This window comes from Eurosta solidaginis, chromosome 4, assembly GCF_040869045.1.
Source record: "Eurosta solidaginis isolate ZX-2024a chromosome 4, ASM4086904v1, whole genome shotgun sequence".
In the NCBI taxonomy this organism is placed as follows: domain Eukaryota; kingdom Metazoa; phylum Arthropoda; class Insecta; order Diptera; family Tephritidae; genus Eurosta; species Eurosta solidaginis.
Genome location: NC_090322.1, coordinates 21225250 through 21246529, shown reverse-complemented (window position 1 = coordinate 21246529; position 21280 = coordinate 21225250). Strand labels below are relative to the sequence as shown.

At 40.1% G+C, this 21280-nt stretch overlaps 1 protein-coding gene, 1 long non-coding RNA gene and 1 pseudogene across 4 annotated transcripts in view; 1 reads left to right on the top strand and 2 right to left on the bottom strand.

Annotated features, from left to right (window-relative positions):
- The window catches only part of LOC137248424 (zinc finger protein 208-like), a 230426-nt gene that overhangs the window by 125712 nt on the left and 83434 nt on the right, over positions 1-21280 (top strand). Inside the window, exons 11-12 of the mRNA XM_067779362.1 lie at positions 3543-3885; positions 19687-20552. Of these exons, the coding sequence (XP_067635463.1) occupies positions 3543-3885; positions 19687-20552 (1209 nt within the window). The remainder of the gene's footprint in view (positions 1-3542; positions 3886-19686; positions 20553-21280) is intronic.
- LOC137249264 (uncharacterized) lies at positions 157-17740 on the bottom strand. Of its 3 annotated transcripts, XR_010952306.1 has the most exons (6): positions 17618-17719; positions 17346-17537; positions 17204-17283; positions 1754-1891; positions 1537-1693; positions 157-1477 (listed from the first exon to the last, which is right to left on the bottom strand). It is a non-coding gene; the product is annotated as an uncharacterized lncRNA (long non-coding RNA). The 3 variants fall into 3 exon arrangements; XR_010952304.1 differs by having other exon boundaries at positions 17346-17739; XR_010952305.1 differs by lacking the exons at positions 157-1477; positions 1537-1693; positions 1754-1891 and adding exons at positions 6038-6571; positions 6642-6850; positions 6922-7482 and having other exon boundaries at positions 17346-17740.
- Positions 7506-9234, bottom strand: LOC137249255 (uncharacterized; annotated as a pseudogene).

Genomic DNA, 21280 nt, shown 5'->3' with positions numbered 1-21280 from the left:
AAGTTTTCAAACAAATTAGAAAATTCAATAAGTTTTTGAAAATCTTCATAAAAATTAAAAATTTTTACTTGGAATTTAAAAAAAATGTTGAGTATGGAGTTTAGTAGGTTAATAAATTTTAGTCCAACAAAGTGCAATTTTGAAGTGTGTCAAAAGTCAATGGGAATTTTGGAAGACTTCAAAATTGCACTTTGTTAGACTAAAATTCATCAACCTACAAAACTCCATACTAAAAAATGTTCTAAAATATCCAAGTAAAAAGTTTGAAATTTTTATGAAGATTTACAAAAACTTCTGGAATTTTCTAATTTGTTTGAAAACGTCTTTGAAAATGGTTTATCTAGTTTTCGTTATACAATACATTCAAGTTTTTTCTAAAATTAATAAAATTAAATTAAAGAAACAAATAACCAATAAAATGTTGCAATAATTTTTAGTACTGCTTTTTTGAACAAAACTGTACATCCATTTATACATACAGTTTGTACTTTCATTAGGAATCTCAACTAAACATCCCGTGGCATATTTGCAGTCGCATTCATATTGACATATTAAATATATCACGGGATGTATTCAGATTTCATTACAATTTAAAAGGAAATTAAATAGAAAAATCAGTCAATTTCTTTATAAACTAAGAAGATAGGTTTTGCTATTGAAAGGCTGGCGTTAAAAAGCGTAAAGAGGCAGACATACAAATATGTATAAAAAGTGGATACACAAAAACTTCTTACTTACATATATTTGTATGCCTGCCTTTTTTGGTAATTGTTTACTTTAGCTCCAAACTGATAAAACACATCCAGAAATGTTGGCAGAGGTGTCGGGTGACGGGTTTTGACCTCGGTATAAATAATCCAAGGCGAAAATAAAAAGTTTATTTCAGGCAATAGATATTTTCAAAAACCGGTTTCAAATTTTCATGTGGTTGTATTTTTGATGATTTTGTTGTAGACAACAATTACGCAGAAATAATTTAGATCGCGTACCCGGCGTTGGATCAGACTCTCGATTTTGGCTCAACCGGGGGGTTGTTTGTTTGTTTCTGAACACCTTTTGATAGAAGCAAAATGTTTTTTTCGCCTTCGTATTGATCCCGCGGTCAAGGCCCGCCTTTTGACATCCCTCCCGACATTTTGGACGTGTTTTAGTGATTGTGAGCTAAAGTAAACAATTACCCATTTGTAGTGCCAGCCTTTTAGTTTTAAAATTACAAAAATGGCAATCACCCTACTGGTTGTCATACAAGTATTCCACAATATCTGCTTCGTTGTTCTCCTCAATCTGAGCTTGCATGACTATCTCAGTGCACCGTTGTCACCACCGCCTGATTTTTCTTCTTCAAACTTGATATGACGGACTTATATCAGCACTGTAATTCTCGCGGCGAGCTCTACACGCACATTCATCCCTAAAAGTGGGTGTATTTTTGCCACCTTCAACACTTCTGGTTATATTTTGAGAGCTATGCCGCATTCTGTTGTAATAGAAAATTTGTTCATAATCAAACATGTTAAGTAATTCCATTATACTTACGGTCGGGGTATAATGTGGGCTCTTAAGAACTGAAGACTCTCTAAGAAAACCCACTGCCTTCCATCAGACGCGCCACTTCCTGAAGTGTTTTTACTGCTCCTTATCTCTTTACTAAAACGCTCTCGTAAATTCCCCCATCGCCTTACTGCTACTGCCACTATTGGGAATAATCATACCTATGTACGCACATATTATAAGATTATTCATTTTTACGTACAATCCACACCTAAATTCTCTGCTATATCCTTCCAAGCGGCACTTTTTTATTTGCGTCCTTAAAATCCCGGTTTGCCTTGTCATAAAGGCATGGGAAATCGCGTACAAATTCAATTAATTTGCAGTCATCCATTATGATCTGCATAAACAATAAACGAAATTAATTTGTCTTTCAAATAAACGAAACAATAGAATTTTTAATTACACAAACAAAAAAATTATACACACATACACAAAATGGCAAAAAAAAATAGGCGAATGAACAATCAGCTGTTTGTGGATATGGCAGAAAACCAAAATTCAATTGGTTGGCTATGGTATGGTTATGGCGTTATCGTTATGGTATGGCACCATTAATCGATTACATTGATTTCCATAAGGTAGGTCCGATCAGCTGTTTTATCTGGTTATGGTTTTATGGTTATAAGTCACCATTAATCGGGCCTTAATAAAGTAAGCTCTTACAAAAACGTGATCGGCGGCTACATTCTGGAGTGCAGGATAGTGGTTCACTAGTCATTAACCCATTACAGCATAACGTTCGATATATCGGACGTTAATAAAATTAAATTTGTATGCATCAAGTTTGTGATGTGTGGAGGCTTAAATGGTGTAGTCGAAAGGAAATTATTTCTTCAAAAATGGCAAACCTTCGTTTATCGATCCGTCATAAAAAGTTTCCGTTATTTTACATTTTACAGTTTAGCGGATTGCAAGCAGAAATTTTCACGCAAAGGGTAAACTATTTTGTTACATTTTTTTGGTATATTTTCAGAAAAATTTTTTAGTTACAAGTTTTTATTAGTGACTAAGCAAAACATGAAAAATTACGAAGTTTGCGTTATTAGGAAACATTTTCTGAAGTATTTAGTTGTGACGTCCGATATATCGAACGTTATGCATAGCAGGCTCTAAGTTTATTGGTCTGTTGCTTTTTTTAGATTGGCAGTAGACGAAATTTTGAGCCTTTTGGAGCGATGATGAAATTCTGAAAATGGAAACATTATTTATGTAGAGCCTCCAATCGAACTTGAAGGTCAAGCCACAGATGAAGACAGTGACAAATCGGATGAAGAGCACAACGGTAATTTGAACCACTTAGGACATAAATTATTGCGAACTCCGTCCTTTTTGTACAAATAAAAGATCTAATCAAGATCAGCGTTCGCACGAGGCCTCCTCGAGTAGCGAATGCGAGTATGATGAACCACTCTCGACCTTGAAGAAATGGCTACAGCCAGCCAAGGAAAGAAGGGTTGACTTATGGAACAAAGATATTCCAAATTTTACTTATACAGAATTCAGCCCACAAACATCATCAGAAGAGGATTTGATCAAACAAATTGTGGAGCAAACCAATATTTACGCCGGGCAGAGGAATAAACAGCTAATGATTACTGAAGATGAAATTTTGTGTCATTTTGGGAGGAATGCTACTATCAGGATACGCCAAGTTACCAAATAAACGACTTTATTTTTCCAGAGACAACGATGTTCCAAAACGGCTTTCCGAAAATATAAGATATAACAGGTTCGAATCAATACTCCAAAACTTACACCTCAATGACAATAGCCAAATAGGCTCATCTTCTGACAGACTGTATAAATTGCGTCCATTACTAGATAGCCTAGGGAATTCTTTCCAAAAGCCCCACGGCATAGAGGAACATTACAGATTCGATGAAAGCACTACGCTAAACAATTTATAAGGGGAAGAAGTGTTGAGAAGTAAAGTTACCATCTGATAATGGGATAAAAATATACTTTGACAATTTCTTTACATCTCTAAGTTTGATGAAGCACCTCCGAGAAATAGGATTTTATGCAACTGGTACTTTACGAGCTAATCGCACAGAAAATTGTCCTCTGAAATATGTAAAAATGCTTAAAGGAGAAGACCGAGGCTACCGAGGCAATAAAGACACGGACTCCTTGTTTGCATTTAGGAGGCATGTAGCTCGAACTCTGCTTGTGACGCGCGGAACTGCACCACATCAAATACGAAAACCAGCTACACCATTATCCACTACACGTTTTGATTGCCTGAACCATTGGATTGTTCCAATAGATTCAGAACGCCGGCGTGCAAATAAGTGTGAAGGGAAATTGAAATACAAGTGCCTCCAATATGAAGTAGGTCTCCATCCGAAGTGTCTCATGGAGTATCATGTAGCGCCCAATAAATAAATATATGTTTATATAACAGTCTTGTATTTATATTTCCTTATTTTCAGTAATATTTTGAATAAATTTTGCTAGAAGCCTTAACACTTTTTTATTTCTCATGAGGTAGCTTAAGGTGTCGGTGTGCATAGCGTACATACACAAAATGGCAAAAAAAAAAATAGGCGAATGAACAATCAGCTGTTTGTGGATATGGCAGAAAACCAAAATGCAATTGGTTGGCTATGGTATGGTTATGGCGTTATCGTTATGGTATGGCACCATTAATCGATTACATTGATTTCCATAAGGTAGGTCCGATCAGCTGTTTTATCTGGTTATGGTTTTATGGTTATAAGTCACCATTAATCGGGCCTTAAAGTAAGCTCTTACAAAAACGTGATCGGCGGCTACATCCTGGAGTGCAGGATAGTGGTTCACTAGTCATTAACCCATTACAGCATAACGTTCGATATATCGGACGTTAATAAAATTAAATTTGTATGCATCAAGTTTGTGATGTGTGGAGGCTTAAATGGTGTAGTCGAAAGGAAATTATTTCTTCAAAAATGGCAAACCTTCGTTTATCGATCCGTCATAAAAAGTTTCCGTTATTTTACATTTTACAGTTTAGCGGATTGCAAGCAGAAATTTTCACGCAAAGGGTAAACTATTTTGTTACATTTTTTTGGTATATTTTCAGAAAAATTTTTTAGTTACAAGTTTTTATTAGTGACTAAGCAAAACATGAAAAATTACGAAGTTTGCGTTATTAGGAAACATTTTCTGAAGTATTTAGTTGTGACGTCCGATATATCGAACGTTATGCATAGCAGGCTCTAAGTTTATTGGTCTGTTGCTTTTTTTAGATTGACAGTAGACGAAATTTTGAGCCTTTTGGAGCGATGATGAAATTCTGAAAATGGAAACATTATTTATGTAGAGCCACCAATCGAACTTGAAGGTCAAGCCACAGATGAAGACAGTGACAAATCGGATGAAGAGCACAACGGTAATTTGAACCACTTAGGACATAAATTATTGCGAACTCCGTCCTTTTTGTACAAATAACAGATCTAATCAAGATCAGCGTTCGCACGAGGCCTCCTCGAGTAGCGAATGCGAGTATGATGAACCACTCTCGACCTTGAAGAAATGGCTACAGCCAGCCAAGGAAAGAAGGGTTGACTTATGGAACAAAGATATTCCAAATTTTACTTATACAGAATTCAGCCCACAAACATCATCAGAAGAGGATTTGATCAAACAAATTGTGGAGCAAACCAATATTTACGCCGGGCAGAGGAATAAACAGCTAATGATTACTGAAGATGAAATTTTGTGTCATTTTGGGAGGAATGCTACTATCAGGATACGCCAAGTTACCAAATAAACGACTTTATTTTTCCAGAGACAACGATGTTCCAAAACGGCTTTCCGAAAATATAAGATATAACAGGTTCGAATCAATACTCCAAAACTTACACCTCAATGACAATAGCCAAATAGGCTCATCTTCTGACAGACTGTATAAATTGCGTCCATTACTAGATAGCCTAGGGAATTCTTTCCAAAAGCCCCACGGCATAGAGGAACATTACAGATTCGATGAAAGCACTACGCTAAACAATTTATAAGGGGAAGAAGTGTTGAGAAGTAAAGTTACCATCTGATAATGGGATAAAAATATACTTTGACAATTTCTTTACATCTCTAAGTTTGATGAAGCACCTCCGAGAAATAGGATTTTATGCAACTGGTACTTTACGAGCTAATCGCACAGAAAATTGTCCTCTGAAATACGTAAAAATGCTTAAAGGAGAAGACCGAGGCTACCGAGGCAATAAAGACACGGACTCCTTGTTTGCATTTAGGAGGCATGTAGCTCGAACTCTGCTTGTGACGCGCGGAACTGCACCACATCAAATACGAAAACCAGCTACACCATTATCCACTACACGTTTTGATTGCCTGAACCATTGGATTGTTCCAATAGATTCAGAACGCCGGCGTGCAAATAAGTGTGAAGGGAAGTTGAAATACAAGTGCCTCCAATATGAAGTAGGTCTCCATCCGAAGTGTCTCATGGAGTATCATGTAGCGCCCAATAAATAAATATATGTTTATATAACAGTCTTGTATTTATATTTCCTTATTTTCAGTAATATTTTAAATAAATTTTGCTAGAAGCCTTAACACTTTTTTATTTCTCATGAGGTAGCTTAAGGTGTCGGTGTGCATAGCGTTCGATAAATCGGACGGTTCGTTCACAACAAACTACAGACAAATGTGTAATTTTTCTCTCACTACTTGATAAATGTGATCTCCACAACCCGTAATTTTCACTGAAACTTATTATAAGTATATGGATAAACTTTATGCACTAATGGGTTAATTGATTAGAAGTTTCAACTTGTTGCGATTCCTGTTGTTGCTGCTGGCTGCTGATGTGGTGTTAACGTCTGTTGTACAATTTATTCGGGTGCTTGCACATGTTGTTATTATGGTTCTGGAAAGCCTTCCGATATTGAAAGTCGTTGATTAGTGTAATCTCCACGTAGTGAACTACTCCCACGGCCGCGTCCGCGGTAAGTATTACATTTGAAGGCCCTTAAGTTACAGGCATAGTTGACATCGCTTACATAACCGGTTGACTCTAAAGTAAAAACCAAAACAAAATATTAGAATCAGTGTTTATGAATAACATGTTTAAAGTAAGCTCTTACAACAACGTGATCGGCGGCTACATCCTATGAAAGTAGTGTGGTGTTCCACCTTGTATAAACGTAGGTACTGGATGTGCTCAACCGTGCAGATTAACATTACCAGTACCATCATTTACATAAATTGGTCCAGCTTGATTTGCACCAGGTTCTAGCGGAGGAGCTCCTAACTTCCAAATCGATTCAAGGCAAGTTAATTAAAATCATAGAAACTGTTAGAATCAAATTTCATTATTAAATTTTTAAAAACAATTAATTAATTATTATAATTCATACAACATACTTGCACTCCAGTCATTGCTATATTTGCCTCAGGAGATGATAATAATGGCGCAGCAGTATTGCAATGCATACTAACCCGATTTGATTTGTTGTGTGATGGATTTTTTTTTATCGAGGAATCAATGATTGGACCACTGCTTTGCCGCTTCACTACCAAATTAGGACCATTATTAGTGTGCTCATTTGTCTTATGATGACCAGGTGTTGCATTATATTTTTATTATTCGTGCTGACATAATGACTGGGTGCATCAATTTGACAACCATGCGGGGTGTGAGCGTGATTATGATATGAGAGTAAAATATTCGTTTGCACATACAACTTGTCTTTATATAATTCAACTTCCTCCACCCATAATTCTTGAAAATCTAATATTTCCAACCCTTTTGATTTTGCGCTGGAGTTCTTACCGCCGCCAACACTGGAAGCATTACTACTAGTATTCTCCTTCGTGTATGGAGTATATAAGTGCGTATAACAATGGCCATGATTGGTGTGCTCATTCTCTTTGACGGGGTTTGCATTTGGAGGTTGGTGTCATTTTCACTTTGAATTTTGATTTCTACAATAAATAAAAAAAGACGCAAAGTATTTAGCAAAAGTGTTTCGATTCATTAAGTACATCAATTGTGATCTTGACGCAAATAATACAAAGGTCATCACAAAGGAATGCGCGAAAAAAAAAATGATAAGTTAATGAAAATAGCCAGACAACAAAGCATCTTGAAGGTAATTCGAGAAGTAACAAGTTGTTGCAATGTTTCCGAATGCATCTGTGTAGAGACTACTTTGGTACCAACCGATATTTTTTTGATGACTTCTGTTAAGACATACGTTAACTTTGGGTTAATAATAATTATCTTCTTACACTTGTAGTTAACGACACTCCCCGAAAGATTAGGATAAGATCGGAAACAATTTAATACGGCCACGTTGAGCCCTCTTTCGCCTATTTGTTATTTTGTGCACTAGCTGTGTTTTAAACAGATAAAGTACGAAACTTCCGCAACCACCTAGGGCCAAGCACCAGCTTGAAACACTGATAAACTTGATAAATGAATGCCTGTAAGTTTGACAAAAACACGCATTTAGAAGGGTTTTTATACCAAATAAAAATTAAGTGCATACCTAAGCCCATATTTTCTTCTTTATTATTTAAATATTAAAATTTATTATTCAAATAAACAGAGTGAAATATATGATGTAATTTATTAGTAAACTCAAACCCACGACTTTGCGGAAAAATTATCTAAAGGACCGAATTGTCTGACACAGTCTGCAATGTGCAAAATTCCATGCAGGTTAAAATTAATTCGTTCATTAATGTATAGTGTAGAAAAGAGTTTAACAAACTCTTGCAAAATTTGGTCAGCTATATTTATTCCGATATTATTAGATCTCTCAATACAAAGCAGCCGAATACCGGTATGAAGTAAAAGAAAGTGATAATACCGATCTTCACTGCTGCAGCCTTTTAATACAAATATTCCGGTATATAATAAAAATGGCCGAAATTCCGTTGATTTCCAATTGCTTAATTCATTAAAATCGCGAGCCACTCTGCTGAACTCCGAAGGTACAAATTTGGATAGAAACTGAAGATTTTTATTCATGACAGACAAATTAGTTTTAGAAATTAGCAAATTTAATAATTTTTTCATTACACCCTAATCGACCAAATGCATTGCATCCAAAGGAAACTGAGAGACCATGCCGAAATTTGCAGACTCTAACACCGTTTCCTTATTTTTATATTCTAATCTATGATGGCTTATATCTTGCCGATTCTTAAATGATTCATCGGTTTGTGCTATTCCAACACTAACAGGGAAGCTATGTTTTTCACTTGTGCAGATACATTTTGGACAAGCGTTTTTTGCAGAATGAGACAAAAGCACGTGCTGGTGAATCTCAGTTGAACGAACGGACTCTAAACTGTTTAATTACCTCATTACTTCCAACTTTAATACCATTTTCTCTTAAGTTAGTTACCTCGTTGCAGAAACTCATTAAAAAATCATCAGGGTTTGGTGGCTTACTGTTCCCTTGGAAACAGGCAATCAAAAATGGGCCAACTTTAGGATGATCAACTAATGCCCCCAAAATGGGCCAAAGACAAGTTTTCGAGGACCTTGTAAGCTGTAAGCCATCAATCCCAACATCCAATGTCACATTATTACTACTTTGAAGGAAATCGAAATCTCTACGACACAAATTATTTTCGATACCTATATACATAAAAGTTCCCTCTCCTAAAACATCAAGTTCCACTTTATCCCGATTTGTACCTAAGAGAGTTTTTGCACACAATGGCAGCCCATCATAACCAATTTTTCGCATGGTATGAAGTTCAACTGCCCACCTTTTCATTTCAGTACATTTGAAATTATCAATATTTTGTGGCTCAATTTCGTCCTCGTCGCAATCATGATCTGAATCTTCGAAAAAATAATCAATTTCGAAGAAATACTTAAATCTACTCTATTCACTCCACGGATTTCATTTCTTTCATCTTCTTGAGGAGGATTATTTAATCTGCGGAATTTCGCTATGGATGCTTCAAACTTCGCCTTTTCCAAACTTAAGAGGTTTGACATTGTTTTTTTACTCATTTTTAAAACTTATCTTTTTATATAAAGGACCAGGTATTAAAATTATTTTCCACCGCAGAAACTAAAATAAAAAGGTTATGATTTGTTTGCAATTTAATATATCTGCCAAACAGAAGAAGTTTACTTAGATATATCGCATGTTTTAATGTAAGCAGATGCCGCAAATAGTCTGCTAGTGAGATTATGATCACATATACAAAATACTTGAAGGGACAAAAAAAAACGCCATTAAAATAATAAATAAATGTAAGGCGCGATATGAATGCCATAGAGCGTCCACGTAAAACAGTTACCGGGTAAAACCTTCAAAATTTAAGAACTTAAAAGCAATCAGCAAACAAACGATTCAAATAGAAGCAGCAGGTTGTTGTTGTTGTTGTAGCAATGCTCGCCCCACCTAATAGCCGCGACCGATCACAAATTGTCATCAATATCCTCTAACGGGAGTCCAAGGAAACTTGCCGTTTCAACAGGGGTGGACCATAAGGAAAGGGGTGTTAGAGGCGTTGGTTCCACATTACAATTAAAGAGATGGTTGGTGTCATGTGGGGACACATTGCAAGCAGGGCATACATTTTGTATGTCGGGGTTGATTCTGGATAGGTAAGAGTTTAACCTGTTACAGTATCCAGAACGAAGTTGAGCAAGAGTGACACGCGTTTCCCTGGGGAGTATGCGTTCCTCTTCTGCGAGTTCTGGATATTTTTCTTCAAGTACTGGATTCACCGGGCAATTCCCGACATAAAGGTCCGACGCCTGTCTATGGAGTTCACCAAGGACCTGCTTGTGTTTTTCCGCTTCATACGGCTGGGTTCTCAGGTGCCGTATTTCCTCAAAATGCTTACGGAGATGACTCCTTAGGCCCCTAGGCGGTGCTGGTTCGTCAATCAGATGTCTGTTGGGATGCCCAGGTTTCTGGGTATTCAACAGAAACTGTCTGGTCAGCATCTCATTTCTCTCCCTGATGGGGAGTATTCTCGCCTCATTATGCAGATGGTGTTCTGGGGACATAAGAAGACAGCCCGTGGCGATTCTGAGAGCAGTATTTTGGCAGGCCTGTAGTTTGTTCCAGTGGGTGGTTTTTAGGCTTGGCGACCATATGGGTGACGCGTAGCACGTAATCGGCTGGCTAATTGCTTTGTATGTGGTCAAGAGCGTTTCTTTATCTTTTCCCCAGGTACTGCCAGCAAGGGATTTGAGGATTTTATTACGGCTCTGAATTCTTGGAACAATTGCGGTTGCGTGCGCACCAAAATGTAGATCCTGATCAAACGTCACACCCAAGATTTTGGGGTGTAGGACAGTCGGTAGCGTAGTGCCATCGACGTGGATGTTCAATATGGTCGACATTTGGGGCGTCCATGTTGTAAATAAGGTCGCGGAAGATTTAGTCGGTGACAATGCCAGGTTTCGCGAGGCGAAAAAACTGGAGAGATCAGGAAGATAGCCGTTTATTTTATTGCATAGCTCATCGATCTCTGGGCCTGGGCCTGTGGCCATTATTGTGCAGTCATCAGCGTAGGAAACGATTGTGACTCCTTCCGGTGGTGAAGGTAGCTTAGATATGTAGAAATTAAACAAAAGCGGGGATAGGACACCACCCTGTGGCACCCCTTGTTTAATTCTCCTTTGTTTTGATGTTTCGTTTCTGAATTGCACCGATGCCTGCCGACCACCCAGATAATTTGCGGTCCACCTTTTAAGACATGGGGGAAGGGTAGACCCTTCCAGGTCTTGCAGTAACGAGCCATGGTTGACCGTATCAAAAGCTTTTGATAGGTCTAACGCTACGAGTACTGTTCTATGGTGGGGATATTGATTCAAACCGCAATTTATCTGGGTGCTAATGACATTTAGCGCGGAGGTAGTGCTATGGAGTTTTCTGAAGCCATGCTGATGAGGGGCTAGCTGCAAATGTGCTTGGAAATAAGGGAGCAAAATGGCTTCAAGCGTCTTTGCCACTGGCGATAGGAGAGATATCGGACGATATGACTCACCTACGTTAGCTGGTTTCCCAGGCTTTAGTAGCGGGACCACCTTGGCCATTTTCCATTTCTCGGGTATGACAAAGGTGGAAAGAGACAGGTTGAAGACATGCGCTAAATATTTGAAACCCTCTTTCCCTAGGTTTTTAAGCATCGGCATGGCTATGCCGTCTGGGCCCACTGCTTTGGATGGTTTAGCGCGACCAATGGCGTCCTCAACCTCTCTGGCGGTGATGGTAATTGGTGACGCGCTGAGTTTGTGTTTATGTGCGTGTCTATTGGCTCTCCGTCTATCTTTGTCGACCGTAGGATGCATTATATATTGTCGGCAGAAAGCTCTCGCGCATTTTTTCGCATCCGACAGCACCTTATCGCCAAAGGCGATGGAAACTTTGTCTTTGTGCTTAGTCGGATTGGATAGGGACTTTACGGTGGACCAAAGTTTACCTACACCGGTAGAGAGGTTACAACCTCTTAGGTGCTCTTCCCATTTCGCCCGCTTGTGTTCGTCCACAAGCAATCTGATGCGTTGGTTTATATCCCTTATTTGGGGGTCGCCTGGATCAAGCTGTCTTATAAGGTCGCGTTCCCTCGCTAAGCTCGCGGCCTCCGCCGGGAAGTGGAGCCGGATTTCGGGAATTCTCCCGGCGGGAATGAAATGTGCCGAGGCGGATTCAATGACCTTACGGAAGGCACGCTCCCCTTGGCGGGCATCAGTCGGGATAGGGAGGGCAGCAAAGCTGCTGTCTGTTGCGGATTTATATTCTTCCCACTTTCCTTTTTTGAAGTTTATTAAAGTGCGTTTTTCGGTGACGATGAAGTCGGCGGTACGCTCGAACGAAATAAGTATGGGCAGGTGGTCGGATGCCAATGTTACCATCGGCTGCCAGTTGACGCAGTTTACGAGTTCTGCGCTCACGATTGAGATATCTGCCGAGCTATGACAGCTTCCTACTATACGTGTGGGGGCGTCTCCGTTTATTGTGCAGAACGTCGTTTCGTCTATTTGATCCGCCAACATCTCACCCCTACTGTCCGCCCGCAAGTTTGAATGCCATAGGTCGTGATGGGCATTGAAATCGCCTAAGATAATGCGATTGTTGCCAGTGAGTAAGGCCTCGATATTAGGGCGGTATCCACTGGGACAACAGGTGACAGGAGGGATGTAAATGTTGATGATTTCTAGATTTGCATCGCCTGACCGGACAGATAGGCCTTGACGTTCTAAGACATTGTCCCTGCGGTCGATGCCAGGATCAAATATATGATATTGCACAGAGTGGTGTATAATAAACGCGAGGCCGCCTCCATTTCCGCACTCGCGGTCTTTCCTGTGGACATTATAACCAGAGCAGGTCTGCAATGCAGATCTTGCTGTGAGTTTAGTCTCTTGAATCGCAGCAATGCGGATGTTGTGCCGCTTCATGAAATCAACTATCTCCGTAATCTTCCCAGTTAGTCCATTACAGTTGAACTGCAGAATTCTGAAGTGCATGAGGGGTGACGCCGCCACTCTAGGGGTAAGTGACGGGTGACTACGCCTAGGTTGTGGAAGGCCAGGACGCAATTGCTGTTGTGGCCTTGGGACTGGGCGCCCTTGGGCAAGCATTGGGGTACCCGGATGATTTGGGTTTGCGACCTGGCAACATGGCGCGATGAAACCCGTCGAGGGGTTGCCGTCGCGGAGACCAGAACATCTAGGAAAGTGGCACCACCCAAGGCAGGAGCTGCATTGAGCGGATGTCGCAAACCTATATATTCTGTGCTGGCAGACGGTGCAAACGGAGGCAGGGACTAAGAGTCTGTTTCCCTGACCTGCAAGATTGCTGCCAGAAAAGAGGGGGGGAGAAGAAGACGGGGGCAGGGGCTGATGCTCAGCATTGCTACCAGCTCTACTACGAAGGTAGTAGTTATGAGTGGTATCAGCTGTTTGAGTTGTTGGCGCCGTGGGGCGCGAGCAGCAGCGGGTACTTGTTGTGGCTTGCTGAGCAGCGAAGCTGCTGGAAGGTAGTGGGGATACGCTTAGGCGTAGACTACGGGACGCCCTTGGGCGTGAGCAGCAAGGAGCCACAAAAGATTTATAAAAGTTACGTGGACGTCGGGTTTTGGGATCAAGCCCAGAACAACCTGTCCGATGCAACCATCCCTTGCACGAGACACACTGAACAGAGTATGACCGTCCTAAAAAGATTCTTTTCTGGCAAATGCAGCAAAACCATTTCTCAGGACCGGGGTTAGGAGACGGACCCGGATTGGGTTCGATACCTTCCCGGAGTAAGAGAATATGTAGCAGTCCTGCTGCAAGGAGCTGCTGGGAGGATGACAATTTGTGGGAGGGACGAAACAAATTAAATGGGGTCACACTGAAATGACAGTCCTTGGTCGGGAAAAATCCCGAGTCGCTCCGGTACATAGAACCGACTGCCTTTAGAAGCAGCAGGTAGCGCCGTAGACAGAAATTCCGGGCCGGGACTAAAGAATTTACGGGCCGCGCTATAAAAAATCCACTAACACATTTGATTAACTTGAATTAATGACGTCTCATTCATGAATCATTATTGATGGATTACATAAAAAAAAAATGTTTGCCACATCAACTAAATTACTTCTGGACTAAGAGCTGACAACAAAATTAACACAGAATATTTACTATTATACTATTTTATTGTAACATAGAAACAAAATTCTCTTTTAACAGCCCAAAAATGGAAAATGGCCAAGGTGGTCCCGCTACTAAAGCCTGGGAAACCAGCTAACATAGGAGAGTCATATAGCCCGATATCTCTCCTATCGCCAGTAGCCAAGACGCTTGAAGCCATTTTTCTCCCCTACTTCAAAGCAAATTTGCAGCTAGCCTGTCATCAGCATGGCTTTAGAAAACTCCATAGCACCACCACCGCGCTAAATGCCATTAGCACCCAGATAAATTGTGGTTTAAATCAGAAGCCCCACCATAGAACAGTACTCGTTGCGCTAGACCTATCAAAAGCTTTTGATACGGTCAACCATGGCACGTTACTGCAAGAACTGGAAGGGTCTTCCCTTCCCCCATGTCTTAAAAGGTGGACCGCAAATTATATGGGTGGTCGGCAGGAATCGGTGCAATTTAGAAACGAAACATCAAAACCAAGAAGAATTAGCAAGGGGTGCCACAGGGTGGTGTCCTATTCCCACTTTTGTTTAACTTCTACATATCAAAGCTACCTTCGCCACCAGAAGGAATTACTATCGTTTCCTACGTCGATGACTGCACAATAATGGCCACAGGCCCAGGCCCACTGATCGATGAGCTTTGCAACAAAATAAACGGCTACCTCCCTGACCTCTCCAGTTTTTTCGCCTCGCGATACCTGGCATTATCACCGACTAAATGCGTCCCAAATGTCGACCATTTTGAACATCCACGTCGATGGCACTACGCTACCGACTGTCCTACACCCCAAAATCTTGGGTGTGACGTTTTTTTGATCAGGATCTACATTTTGGTGAGCATGCAGCCGCAATTGTACCGAAAATCCAGAGCCGTAATAAAATCCCCAAATCCCTTGCTGGCAGTACTTGGGGAAAAGACAAAGAAACGCTCATTACCACTTACAAAGCAATTGGCCATCCGATTGCATGCCACGCGTCCCCTATATGGTCGCCAAGCCTAAAAACTACTCACTGGCTACAGACCTGCCAAAATACTGCTCTCAGAAACATTTCTACAACAACAACGGCCACTCTGTTTACGACGTGGGAGGAACAGATGTCGCAAATATTGGACGCTCATGTCGATGGTGTCACACTACCAACTGTCCGTCACCCAAAGATATTAGGGATAACGTTCGATAATACTGACCTTCAAGGCCAATGCCACCAAAATTGTATCTAAAGTACAAAGTCGCAACAAAATCCTCAAGTCGCTTGCCGGCAGTACCTGGGGAAAAGATAAAGAAAAGTTGCTAACCACGTAAAAAGCAATTGGCTGGCTGCTCGTGAGCTACGCGTCACCACTTTGGTCGCCTGGTCTTAAAAACACATACTGGAAAACGCTACAGGACTACCAAAATTCTGCAATCAGAACTGCCACCGGATGTCTCCTAATGACCCCGGAACACCACCTACATAGTGAGGCCAAAGAGCTCAATATTAAAGAGCACAATGAAATGCTGATATTTTTTTTTTACCCACTGTGTCAAACATGCAGCCTTCCACCCCACCAAAATCCATGTTTGCGTACAAAATGCGCCAACTCCGATAAACAACACCCATCTATTTCGAATAAATGGCCGGTTCCTTCCAGAAGGAAAAACTTATTTCCTACAGCTTCATCCCGACTCTCCTTCGCTGAAGTAGTCCACCCCAGCAACAATGGACTTACGACAAAAAACATTCGACATATTCGACATAAAAGCTAGTGCAAACTCAGATTTGTTACTCATAGGAGATCTGAATGCATGGGGTTCAGAAACCACCAATCAAAAAGGTAAAATAGTTGAAGACTTTCTGCTATCCAAGAGCCTAAAAGTTTTAAACGACATGCCACCGACCCATTTCACAACACACCAGATACATATTTACACACATTAATGTATGCATATGCTCCGCTGACATGCGTCCAAAACTAAATTGCTCAACCCTATCCCAACTCCATGGAAGTGACCACTTCCCTTTGGTCACAAAAATGCTGTTACCTGGATCAAACCCGCGCACCCTCAACCCGAAGATCATTATTAACACTTCGGTAATAGTCTAGTTGAGGGGTCGACTGCTAATACGCGTCAAAAAATATCGAGAGAAGTGTCAAAAGACGCGTAATAATCTCGAGAGCAATAATCCCAAGGAGGAAAAGAAAAATTGTATCTCTGTCCGGAGATATTTGCAGTTGAAGTTGGCGATTTTCATGTGGTTGTTGTTGTGTTTGTACCCACAAAAAAATTGTGCATCACCGTGGCGGTAGCCACGGTTATACCACACACCCGGACTTGGCATGGCGTAGCACAGGATCATTTTCTATAAGCGCGGCCGAAGGCCGCCAACGCAGAAAGGTGTTCTGCGCAAAAATACTATGGATCCCACCCCCGGTTTCGGAGGTACCCGCGGGTCTTTTTTCGGTTTTTCCTCAATATATTTTGAACGAGTTAAAATTTTTATTTTCCGCCTTCGGATTATCAATACTGATGTCAAGACGCGTCGTTTGACACCTCTCTCGATATTTTTGGTAGCGTATTAGCAGTCGACCCCTCAACTAGACTATTACCAACACTTCTTTTCCTCTGCTAAATAAATAAAATAATAGGCGGTAGTAGTGCAGTTTATGGGCCCCACCCTAAAGTTGGGCCAAGATTTTCGTGTGAGGTATCAAAAGACGCGGATTAATCTCGAGAACAATAATCTGACGGCGGAAAAGAAAAATGATAACTCTGTCCGGAGATATTTGCAGTTGAAATTGGCGATTTTCATGTGGTTGTTGTTGTGTCGTACCCACAAAAAAAATTGTGCATCACCGTGGCGGTAGCCACGGTTATACCACACACCCGGACTTGGCGTGGCGTAGCCCAGGGTTATTTTCTATAAGCGCGGCCGAAGGCCGCCAACGCAGTAAGGTGTTCTGCGCAAAAATACTATGGATCCCACCCCGGGTCTTTTTTCGGTTTTTCGTTAATATCTTTTGAACGGGTAAACAACGTTAAAAAAAACTTACATGTTACTCGCTTCTTGCTACTAGCTGATTTGCTGAGAAGGATGATGCTGTTCCACAGTCTTATTATTGAACTGAATTGGCTGTAATAAAACAAAGAAAATATTGGCTTTATTAAGGCATCAATTTTTGTAAAACTACTTACATGTTACTGGATGATGCTTTTCCACCGTCTTGCGAAAATTTTATTGAATTGCAGCTAAAGACAAAGATGGTCGTACTGTTTGAGAAATTTATAATAAACGAGAAGTTTTGCCGGTTTTTCTTTAATGAGCGAAGGCCGCCAACGCAGAAAGATGTCCTGTGCAATACAATTTTTAATTCCCGTTTTCAGATTCTAAAAACGGAGCTCGAAATGCGTATTTTGTTACCACCTTTGATAAAAATTAGGTTGTGCTCTGTCTTGTAAAACGTTACCTTTTTTGGTTTTGGAAATCGAATCTTCAAAAAAAAAAAAAACAAAAAATTGCAATTGGTGGCAAGAATGATGACAGCATGCAACGTCGATGTGTTAGTCACTGATGTGGTGTTAGTGGAGAGCGAAAAAAGCTTTGAATGTGTGAGTGAACTGGTTACCTTCGTCTTGTAGGGGCGCGGTTGCATTTTATCAGAGTTGCCATAGTAAAATTTTATTATCACCCTTCAAAACGCGAGTACTCTATAAATAATGTAAGGAATACTCCTTTGGGAGTATAGGACTGTCCAAATCTAATCTGTATTCATACACAAAATGTGATCCAATTAACATTGCGATGTACTAGGAGAGTAGTAGGTGATCCCACTCTCGCTTTGTTTGTGAGTATTCCATAGAGTACACACGTGAGAGCGGCCACCGTGGTGTGATGGTAGCGTGCTCCGCCTACCACACCGTATGCGCTGGGTTCACACCCCTGGGCAAAGCAACATCAAAATTTTAGAAATAAGGTTTTTCAATTAGAAGAAAATTTTTCTAAGCGGGGTCGCCCCTCGGCAGTGTTTGGCAAGCGCTCCGGGTGTATTTCTGCCATGAAAAGCTCTCAGTGAAATCTCATCTGCCTTGCAGATGCCGTTCGGAGTCGGCATTAAGCATGTAGGTCCCGTCCGGCCAATTTGTAGGGAAACTCAAGAGGAGCACGACGCAAATTGGAAGAGAAGCTCGGCCTTAGATCTCTTCGGAGGTTATCGCGCCTTACATTTATTTTTTTATTTATTTACATATGTACGTGAGAGTACATTCCAAAGTACTTTCACTGTAGTACTCCATGGAGCACCCACAGAGGATCATATGCCAAAGTACTAAAGAGGAATTGTGTTGTCGGAAAGAATTATCGGAGTGAATTTAATTTAAAATGAAAGTAAATGAAGAGAGGCAATACAACTTTTATATTTTATACTACGAATATTCTTATGTTATTTAGCATTTGCGTGAATAAAGAAACTAATATTTCTCTATACTATAGTATTTATACATAAAACCAGTGCGCTGTTGCATTTTATCAGAGTTGCCAAAGTAAAATTTTATTATCAGTTATTTGTATGCAATATTTTACTTTTGGCAACTCTGTTCGATCGTCATCGTGTTGTGATCACAGTCGTTAAAAAACGAGCAATGATCGGCTGATGGTGGTCCGCAAACGCATTGCAAAGGAGTATTGTTAGAGTACTCCAACAAGAAGAAAATGGAACACGTAATCCAACAATTTTTGCAGGGCAGTTATTTGCATGCAATATTTTACTTTTGGCAACTCTGTTCGATCGCCAGCGTGTCGTGATCACGATTGTTAAAAACGAGCAATTATCGGCTGATGGTGGTCCGCAAACGCATTGCAAAGGAGTATTGTTAGAGTACTACAACATGAAGAAAATGGGACACGTAATCCAACAATTTTTGCATTGTATTTGTGGCCATACATTGAACACACCTGGCAGGCATAGAAATTCCCCAAAACGTTCTATGTTAATCCTACAATACACATGCATATATTCAGAAAGGTGTTCTATGGATCGTGTAGACGGGTTACCTTTTATAGGGTGACCGGGGTTTTAAGGCAGTCCGCGGTAATTTTTTTTATTTCTGCCATTCGAATATTGATATTGACATAAAACTTATCTTTTTAAACCACCATTTACAATTTCCGATACTAAAAGATTTGCAGTGCACCGCCCTGTAAATCCTAACCCGTCATCCTTTTATAGCATTTTGAGATTCTAGTTTAAAAAAATATCATATCACCTTAGCGGGTGGAATTTGGGAAAAAAAATATTAAAATAAATAAATAAATGTAGGCCCGATAACCTTCGAAGAGAGGCGGGCGCCAACAATTCCAAAAAAGTAAGTAATAATCAAATTAATTGATACGAGCGTATCGGGTGTTTGTCGATATAACTACTTTTCTCCGATAATTGAGTAGTCGATCCAAAAGTACCGAGTACTCTATGCAAAAGTTTGGACTACAAATTTTCTTGGTATCGGGTCAAAAATTTGAATACTCAATTGTATTTGCTAGTATCGTTTCATCCATAGTTTCATCCCTAAGTCGCCCTTTGTGTTTTACTCTGGTGTTTTTATAATTTTGACTGAAGCAGATACACTCGCTCAAATGGATACAAGTGGTCTATATATAGATTACCTGTGTCGGACCTGTATGATTAAACTGGACGCCTTAACGTCTGAAGGCAGCACTGAACCACAACACCAATCTATCTTTGAAACTATTGAGGAATGCGACGAATTACGAATAGCTGACTTGTTATCCAGCACAATACCCCAAATAGTGGAAGTGCAGCTAAGTGACGAACTACCAAAAAAAATTTGTTGTAAATGCTTGCACCAATTGATAATTCTGTATCGGTTCCAAAAATTGTGCGTGCAATCCGACCATAAGATGCGAGAAATGGTTTCTAAAAAATGGGATGATTTAAACATGTCGATGATGGAGACAGCAGTTGAAGATGAAGTATTACCAAACGACGCAGATTCATACCCGTTGAGCAGTTGCCAGCCCAAATGCACTCCTCAAAACTCACTTCTTCCAGAAACCGAAACGGCTCTTGAAGGCAGACAGGAAGCAATTGAGTTGGAATCAGCGCAATGGAGTACAGCTGAGCATTTACTAAAAAACGATCAATTACTGGATTTTTGTGAAAATTCGCAAGGCGAGTTAAACGAATTTATCAAAAACGATCCCATTGAAGATGAAGAAAATACTGAATATAGCGACACAATTCAAGCGCAAGGCGAGTTAAGCGAATTTATCAAAAACGAGCCCGTTGAAGATGATGAAGAAAATACTGAATATAGCGACACAGTTCATTCAACAACCTTTGTGGCCAAAGAAGAATTTACAACGGAAGAGCAAAAAGTCATTGTGCCGTAAGTATAATAAGGATTATATTGCTAACTTTTTGTTTTATGTATGTATATCGCGCCTATTGGCGCGTCTCCAGCTAACATAGGATACCATAAGGAGCAGCGTTAGGATACCCAGCTCAATGCACGCGTCATTTTAGGGTGGCTCGGAAGATGCTCGAATTGGAGCGTATTCGACGTAGAAAATATTCTTTGAAAATGTAAGAAAAAAGTGCTCACTCTTGAGATACTCGTTACTTATACTTTGATAGAATATTGATACTTCTCGATTATTGAAATTTTTCGAAAACTTTTTTTTTGGTTCGCGTAGTCTGGGCTAATAATTGAGCAATAAACGCCAAAAGGGCTCGACAATATTATGTTTGAATTTCTGTTTGTGGTAGAAACCGACAGTCCATCGAAGCCCCACTATATCGTACGATTAGTTGTAAACTGATTAAACTCAAAATTTTGCCTTTTTTAGATTTTTCGATATACCAACCAAACCAACTAAGAAGATTATGCTGACATTTATAGAATACTCAGAAAGACCAAAATAGCGGACATACATATATGCCTTTGAATCTCAATTCTATAATGGAGGTCTATGAAAAAATAAAACTGCGTTTTCCCAACAAAATAAAATTTTGAATTACATCTGTTTACAATTTATCCGTTAAACCTTATTCAAAGGAAAATTTGTCGATTTGGGGCAAACCTTTTTACCATTTCGTTTGAAAGATTTGTAAAAT